The sequence below is a fragment of the Anser anser genome (assembly GCF_964211835.1).
Source record: "Anser anser genome assembly, chromosome: 1".
Classification (NCBI taxonomy): domain Eukaryota; kingdom Metazoa; phylum Chordata; class Aves; order Anseriformes; family Anatidae; genus Anser; species Anser anser.
Window position 1 is genome coordinate 119,783,284 of NC_139720.1, and position 8,631 is coordinate 119,791,914.

General features: G+C 48.4%; 1 protein-coding gene across 3 annotated transcripts; it reads right to left on the bottom strand.

Annotated features, from left to right (window-relative positions):
- Window positions 1-1,217: 1,217 nt before the first annotated feature.
- On the bottom strand, window positions 1,218-8,391 carry NYX (nyctalopin). Of its 3 annotated transcripts, XM_083821122.1 has the most exons (4): window positions 7,552-8,391; window positions 7,250-7,411; window positions 7,097-7,147; window positions 1,218-3,592 (listed from the first exon to the last, which is right to left on the bottom strand). In XM_083821122.1, the coding sequence occupies exons 3-4, from the start codon at window positions 7,116-7,118 to the stop codon at window positions 2,193-2,195; spliced, it is 1,422 nt and encodes a 473-aa protein (XP_083677248.1). In that variant the 5' UTR covers window positions 7,119-7,147; window positions 7,250-7,411; window positions 7,552-8,391; the 3' UTR covers window positions 1,218-2,192. The 3 variants fall into 3 exon arrangements, with proteins under 3 accessions (XP_083677248.1, XP_083677247.1, XP_083677249.1); XM_083821121.1 differs by having other exon boundaries at window positions 7,097-7,411; XM_083821123.1 differs by lacking the exons at window positions 7,250-7,411; window positions 7,552-8,391 and having other exon boundaries at window positions 7,072-7,108.
- Window positions 8,392-8,631: the final 240 nt, after the last annotated feature.

The following is an 8,631-nucleotide window of genomic DNA, read 5'->3' on the forward strand; positions in this document are numbered from 1 at the left end:
GTGTCCTACCATCTGTGTCAGACCTATTGATAAACCTTTCCTGACAGGATGAAATACTGCTCCTGTAAAGGCATCCTTAACATAATGCGCTTCTACAGCATTTGGCTGCATTGGGTTTGAAAAACAACCTTTTATAATACACAGATGAATTTAGCATTTAAGAAGATTAATGGATTCATAAATAGCCTGGAAATCCAAACTCATTGAATTTAGTTCATGGAACAGGTCAAATAGGCATTTATCAAACCATCTGGCATCTTTCTTCACTGGAGGAAAAAATGCAGTCTAGCTACAGATAGCTTGGGGAGCCATCACAGCAAGGAATGGGTGTTTTTCTCTGTACTTAGAACTTCCTGGTGCTAATTATAAAGCAGTAGATCTTTTTGGACAGGGTGCTGCCCACCAAACCAGGCTGCTCACACAAATGTGTCCTGAAGCCATGGAGATGCTGCCTTTTTGCTGGCAAAATGCACAGGCACAGCTTGGTGGGGGGCGGGGGGGTGGGGGGAAGGAGTTCCATGTTTCACGAAGCAGCTGCTCCAGCAGATTAGGAATGTGTGGTCATTTTGTGAGGGCTTGTGTTAGCTTTCACCATCGCAGTTTGCTGCAGAGGCTGCGGGACATTTTGTGGGGTTGTTCACCCAACATGCTCAGATGCTGGCTCTGCCTGAGGCTGAGGGCATCGACTCCTGGTCACGGCTGCTCTGGCCTGGCAGGAGGTTCAGACCTGACCCAAGGCATCCTTGCTGCAGCACTGAGCCCTTTTCGCCAGAATATCACAGATTTAAGGCAGCACAGAAGCACTGAACATCTGTTACCCAACACTTTTCAGCTGTTCAAAGCCCAAAGTCTACGTTCAGCTGCCCTCTCCTGTGCACACGTTTTTGGCAGTCACCGGGGTGTGACTGGGGAAGGGACAGGGGCTGAGGAGGTCCAGGCTGGACCCGCCATGCACGAGCTTCTCACCCACAGACACTGGGTTAAATAGCATTCACGGGCTTGCTGTGGCCCTTTTTGTTCTCAGCAGGCAAATAAAACTTGCTGTGAGTCAGAAGTGGCTGATTGCCTAGGACTGCCAGACCATGGGGGCTTTCAACATCTCTGGAGCTCATGTTCATGTTGAATTGTTCATGAAAAGGTGAGGATGGGGGGGAAAAAAAAAATGTGGGGGGGGTGTTAAGGAAATGTTTGAAAGGGTTGTTTTAATTCATTTCCAGTTTTATTCTCATTTTATGACATTTTAGCAGTAATAGAGGATTGTATATGTCATATAATTTCATATGAACATGTACACCACAGTATGGTAAGCTATGTATAAGGATTTAATTAAAATATCACACAGGTGTGTTTCTATATAGTCACTTTGTTTTTAAAGCATTGCTACTTAACACAGATGTAAGCACTGTCACTTTCTAAGTCAAAATTTCTGTTCTTTGTGCTGTAATAAACACCTTGCCATTTGCTCTAGACTATTAAAGGGGTGTTCGTGTGTACCCACTGAGCCTTCAAAAAGAATACTGGAGTAATTCAAGGATCTCAAAATAAAATCTTTTTGAGCAACTAATTTATTTTTGAGAGGAAAATATCAAATTGTTTTGTTAATGTGTTCTAATACAGAAAATATAAATCCTTCTGGTCAGAGTAGCAGCTTTCATTAAAGACTTCAACGACAAAACATATAAGATGTCATATAAAAGAAAATGACAGTATGGTTGGTTAGCACTGTATAATATGGCATGCCATGTGATATACATTGGTGGTAGAAACGTAAAATATTTAGTACAGCCTGGCCGCATTCACCATATTCTGCTCCAGCTGTCAGGCCATGAAATAATCTATAAATAAAAACAACATACTCCCTGAAACAATATATTTGTTGAAAAATAAGAACACATTTGAAACAGTCATTAATGAGTATGCTGTTGTGTTGAAATAGCTTTTCCTCTGAGAAGACTTTTGATGAAAAGGGGTCTCTCTGGTTTTCCTGTAGATATGCCAGGATAGCAGGGGGAGAAAGGATAAAAACCCCGTCTGAGGTCTCAGTCAACATGCTGTCTTTCCCCCAGACCCTCCCCAGGTGCCGTTCTCCTTTTTGCAAGAGCTGGCGTAGCAGCCCCGGGTGGTGCCCAGGGACAGGGTAGGGACAGGGACTAAATGTTTAAGCAGGACCCATGCTCCAGGCAGCCCTTGGACTACTTGCTCTGCAAAACAACCACTGTAAGAAGTGCTGGGAGATGAAAAGAGAAGGCGGCGGCTTTGCGGCCATCTTCCCCTGCCCCAGAAGAAACCCCATCAGCCAGTCCATCCAGCTGCGTAACGTTACTGAAGACCTCGGTGGTGTTTGACACCTCTTCAGGAAGGCCCATCTGGAGCAAGAGTTTAGAGATAAGGCTGTTGAACTTGCTCTCCGTGGTAGAGAAGGGCTCTCCGCTTGGGGTCGGGCTGTCGGACGTGACGTTTAGCTCCACCGGGTCGAGACAGTAACCTTCTGGTGATCTGTCATAGAGCACGTCCATCAGGTCAATCCCAGCTACCGAGGACGGGGAGGCACAGGGGATATCCCTGACGAGCCCGTAGCTCTCCATCCACTCCTTCAGCCACTCGATGCGGCAGTCGCACTCCCAGGGGTTGCGGAAGAGGTACAGCCGCCCCAGGAAGTACACCGGCTGGAAGACAGAAAAGGGCAGGGTCGTCAGGTTGTTGCTGTTCAAGTGCAAGGAGACCAGGCTGGTGAGGTTCTCGAAAGCCCCCTCCTCGATGTAGTTGATCCTGTTGCGGTCCAGGTACAGGACCTCCAGCTCCACCAGGTCCCGGAACCAGGTGTTGGAAACGTTCCTGAGGAAATTCCCCCCCAGGTTGAGCATTTTCAGGCACCTCAGGCCATCAAAGGAATTTTCTGGAAGCTCACTGATCAAGTTGTCATTCAGGTACAGGTACTCCATCTTCCTGCAGCCCTGAAAAGCTCGCTCGTGGATGACATTTATCCTGTTGTCCTGCAGATTCAGGTATTTCAGCTTGATCAGGCCCTGCAGGGAGTTGTAGGCTACCGCTTCGATCCTGTTTCTCTCCAGGTAGACGTGGGTCAGATTCTCCATGCCCCTGATGGCACCTGGGATCCTTCGGAAGTTGTTCTGGAAGCAGAGGAGCTCCTGCAGGGCAGGCAGCTCGATGAAGATCCTGTCCGGGATGTTGAACAGGTTGCAGTCCGCCAGGTCCAGCTTGACCAGCCGCCTGAGGGCGGTGAAAGTCCGCGTGTGGAGGTAGCGGATGTACTCGTTGTGGGCCATCTTCAGCTCGGTCAGGCTGGGCAGCCCCTTGAAAGCTCCCGGGGTGATGAAGGAGATGTTGTTGTGGTTGAGGGACAGGGACTTGAGGGAAGGCAAAGTCCCGAAGGCCCTCTCGGCGAGGAACTTGATGCTGTTTTTATCCAGGTTGATCGAGGAGGCTTCGCACGGGAACTCGCTGGGGATCTGCCCCAGGCCGGCACGGTCACAGAGGACGGAGCAGCTCCGCTCCTGGGTGCACACACAGCTGGCCGGGCAGGACCGCATGCAGGCCCACACCGCATGGGCACGGGGCACCCAGAGGATCACTGCCAGAGAGGATCACACCGACCCCATGGAGGTGTGGGAGGAGAGAAACGGGATACGTCATTAGTAAATGTGTTAGTCGTGAGAGAAGAAAGATTGTGCTGTCTCTGCCTCCTTTCTAGCCAGGCTAATTGTCACCCGCTACTCATATGTCCATGCTGACCAAGAATCCATTGTAAGCAATTCCTAGACACCTTCTGCTGGTGTTTTATAAACCCTCTGAGAAAGTGTCAGGTCCCTACACCATTCTTTCTGAAGAGTTTCTCTCCCTAAGGGCAGAAATCATCTAGACTAGGTAGAACAGGCTGCTCAGACGGGTTGTGAGGTCTCCTCCTTGGAGATCTTCAAAAGCCACTTGGACATGGTCCTGGGCAACCTGTTCTGGCTGGCCCTGCTTGAGGGCTTGGAGCAGATGACTTCTGAGGGTCTCTTCCAACCTCAGCCACTCTGTGATTCTGTCATTTCTCAGCATCCCCATGACTGGTCTCCAAAAGCTGACGGGACAGGGTTTGGCCAGGGGAGATGGTGTGATGACCATCAGATGTGTGTGGGTTGCAGCATTTCTGTGTGGGGAAGAGAGGAGGGCAGTGTGTTCTTGTCCCAGCAGCGGGCAGGGGAGGTCAGATAGTTCCCTGGGGCAAGTCAATATTCACGCTTTTTGCTTCTTCCTTTTCTTTGTTCATAAAGTGTAGCATTTTTCCACCAAAACCACGAGTTGGTGCAGCACTGTAAGGGGAACTGTCAGCTGCTAAGGATGTGTACAGCATTTAAAAACACATTCTTGCTATGTTTAAGTAGACAGACATGAGGAAAGACAAATTCAGGAGTAGTGTTCAGATGCTTTCTTAGCGATCTCATCACAAATGAGATACTCTGCACCCTCCAGCACAGCTTCTACTGTTTTGCCAATTCTCAAGACAGTCACCACAGTGTCTTAGGCTTGATGGGATCAGCCACTTTGTCATTTTATCAGCCTGACACCTGGTAGGTGTGTGGGTACTGTGGTTTCTTTTCAAGTTAGTCCCAAGCAGGCAGATGTCCAACAAGGAAGAGAAGGTGAAAGCTCTTGGGGACAAATCAGAGAAGAACGAGAGGAATAGGAGACACCAGCCTGCATAGACATACATTTTTTGTGTGGTGGAAAAGAAAAAAAAAACACCTAGGCAACCAGATGCCTAAGAAATAAACTCGTTAGAGAGCAGGAACAGAATACAGCTCTCATTTTGTAACTGCTCTCAAAGGCACATCCTACCTGCTTCTCGCTGAAATGAAGTCACACCAGCAACCTCTCCATGCAGTCATTAGCAGGAAACAGTGGTACAGCTACTGCACGATTTTTGTGCTGCTGCTGTTCGCTGGCTCCCACACAAGCACAATCCTTTCATATTTTTTACCATCTTTACCACCAGCCAGCTTTATTAACAGCATTGCTGGGACCAGAAGAGCTCTGCCAGTGCTTGGCGAGCCCCAGGGGCCGAAGGGCAAGGAAGGGGCTTTCCCTCATGCTCTGGCTTGCTGTCTGGAGGGATGCTCCCAGCAGCAGGACCGCCTCTCCCCGCTGCTGTGCAGCACAGTGATTGCTCACTACAGCTGTATTCCTGAGGGGATTTTTATTAAGACAGACTTGTGAGGCGATGTGACGGGAAGGCTCAGCAAACATCGATCTATTATTTTCGCAGCACCTAGGGCTTTAATGCACAGACCAAATGACAGTTTGAACCACATTTGCTCTGCCCTTCCTCCATCCTTTTTGAAAGCAACGTGCGCGGTATGGTATCTGTGAGTTTGCAGTGCCTGTGGCTTCTTCAAGCATGAGACCTGTGAAACCAGCTGCCTCGCGGGTCCCTGCTGACGGCATATCAACACAGCAGCCTCCCAGCCTGGGTCTGGTCGAACTGTCCTGGGCACTGAGTGTGGAAAGCAGATCTAAATATGTGGAGGGAGCAACCCGGAAGGACTTTAGCTCTGGCCTCTGTTGAAATTCAGGTCTCACCAAGCCTGGCGATGCTATCGTGACCGGAGAATTAGCAAAACAGTGACTCTCGAGAATAAACAACAGTGAAGGACTTTGAGAGGTGGAAAGGATTTTATGCAGGTTGTCATTGTTTGATTGTTTGTTTATATGCTCTTTTCCTTTCCCCTGACCCATTCTACTTATTCCTGAGCTGCAGCTAAAGGAAAGTTCCCTTCATGCAGGGCCCTAGGTAGGCAATAGATGAAGATCCTAAGGCTAAGAGAGGGGACAACAAACGTCAGATGGCTCTGTATTTGCACAGAGGCCTTGTCTTTGGCTGCCCTTTGCACCATTCCATGCCGTTGCGTGCAAACAGGGGCATGTGTTGTTTTTGATACGCAGTTACATAAACTGAGGTCCAGACAGATTAAGGATTTGCCTGTTCACAAATGTTTGGCCGCAGGTGGCTGTCTGGAAAGGACTGGTGGAAGTACTGCTTCTGGAACGAGAGCCTTTCACAGGCTCAGGATGACATCCAGCGGGACTTATGTGCATAGGCTGTCCTATAGGTGAGGCAAGCTCAGTGTTTAGCTACATCTGCCCCAACCTCGGTCGTGTCTCTGGCCTTTGGAGCAGACCTCCCCCAGCAGCTGCATGCACTGTGTGCGGTGTAGAAATGAGCAAAATCCTCTCCTTCCACTCCCTGTTTGCTCTCTAATAGATTGATAAAGAAAAAGTGTGCATCCAAGCCATTTTCCAGCCTGTTCTCTTTATGCACAAGGTATATTAGAGCCAAACCTAGGCCTTCTAGTGGCACTTCACAGCACAGGTTTAAGATCTCTATCTACAAATGTAACTCCTTGCACTGTGCAGTACGTGAAAAGCAAGCCCTCGAGGACCAGCTAACTAGAAAACACCCCCCTGGCAACAGGAGCTCAGAGGAGCCCCTTGGCAGCGACTTTTTGTGGCATTCTCCCTCTTTCTCTTGCAAAGACAGTCTACCCAAATCCTCTGCCTGAACCCCACCAAACCCTCGGGCAAGGCTGCTGCTCAGAGCACAGGAGACCAGGTCTCCACTGTTGGTCGGATCTCCTCTGACCACCACAGCATGAAACATTCCTGCCTTGCCTTTCTTATTCTTTCCCCCAAAAGGATGCTCTTTGCTTTTAACACCATGGCAGAGAGGGCAGCAGCTGGACAGTGCCTCCAATTCATTGGCACAGAGATGTGCAGATGAGGTGTGTGTTAAAAAAAAAAAAAGGTGAAATACAGCATTAAGGTAAAAAATATTAGTGAGATTAAGGAATAAACAAAATTCCACCCAGGGATGATCTCTCTTGCTCTTTTACATAATACACTAATTCAGTATTTGAAAGGAAGAGTGAGATAACTAAAAAAAATAATAATTGCATAGATTTTAGAAGGATGAAGAGTCAATGATTGCAATAATTGAGTATCTAACCTACACCTTTCAGAACAATCTGTCTAACCCACTACTGGGTAATGCAGAATAAGAGTACTACTCACCATTTAAAATGATGGCAAACATTACCTTGATTATTCACTAGTGGCATTTCAGGTCTGGCAGGCAAACTTGAGGGATCTAAAAGCACACAGGAAGAGCTGAGGCAGGTTTCAGCCTCTGTCATTTGCCTGCATCATTTTCCCATAGCAAGGTCTATGTTAAGAAAGAAGATCCTCTCACACACGGTTTTGAACTGATGCAGTCCCCAGCAATCCGCGCCTTCCTGCTGAGCGCCTTCCTTCCACCACCGAGCTTCTCAGCGAATCCTGCAGCTTTTTGCTGATCTTTTTCACGAGCTGGTCCACATCCTGCCCACCAGCTGTGCCGATGGTGTGCTCCTATCTGAGGTGGGAAAAGATCACCAATGATCAGGGACTGGCCGCCTCCCCAGGCAATAGGTGCTGGCGCAGAGCATCACCAGGTTAGCACTGAGCAGCCCAAACTGAAATTCCCAGCAGAAAGCATCTAGATACCTCACTTACCTGGCCAGGCAGTGGTTGTGTCCTCCCTCCTGCTCACAAGGCTGCCATTAGCTGCACGGGTCTGCCTCTGGAAAGTTGGCATTTTTTTTTCTCGCAAGCTATCATTTAATGGCAGGAAAATCCTCAGTATCAGAGGGGGATTAGTGGAGATGGAAGAATATGTCTGTCCTCTAAAGCTCCAAAAGCAAAACAGGGATTGCAGACAAACCAAACTGGTGCTTTCTCCCCCCGCCCAACTACACTCCCCCCACCATAAAAAAAAAATAAAATTAAACAGCCCAGAACTGGATGCCTGCCATTCAAACAGCATTACCCAAAGCCATTACTCCACTGCCTATTAGATAATGGCCAAGGGGGTGGGAGTGGAGGGTGCAGCCTAAACATGATTATATTTGGGGGCAAGCACAGGCTTATGGTTGCAATTAATTGAGCTTTCCAAATAGGATGTCGGTGAGCTTTGCTCCTAAAGGAGGAGACACCAACAGTGCTGGGAAAAGGGACAGCAAAACCAGGGAGCTTGCACGGTATATATGGCCCTGAGAATAACAAACACTGCCCTGTCGAAGGGAGCAGTTTTGCTTGTGACGTTGCAGCTGGTGCGTGGAAATCGTGAGGACAGGTTTGGTACGTGGCACCGTTTTAGCATTCAGGCGGTGAATTGTTTTTTAAAGCCTTTTCTGGCAGAATGATGACAGTCTCTGTGGAGAGTGGGGGCTGAATGAGTGAGTTATCTCAGCCTCCCATGCCTCAGGTAATTGCGTTCAACATGTCAAAGGGAAAAATGGCTCTAGTCTTTATTTCTAAGTGAATTATTCTGCTCTTTTTTTTTCTTCCCTCAGGAAATGGAATACCTGATTAATTTATGCTTGATACAGCAGGAAAGATTCACCCGTGAACCAGTCTGCTGCTGCCTGGCTCTTCCTGCAAATTAAAGCAGCCAGCTGCATTATTTTGGCTTTGTCTTGGCTTTCCCTCAGTCTTAAGGCATCTGGCTGGCACCTCTGTAAAGTGACCTGCATCCAACCAGCATCCAAACAGGCAGGTGCTGCAGGGCAGGGTGGAGGGAAGGGGCTGACCCAC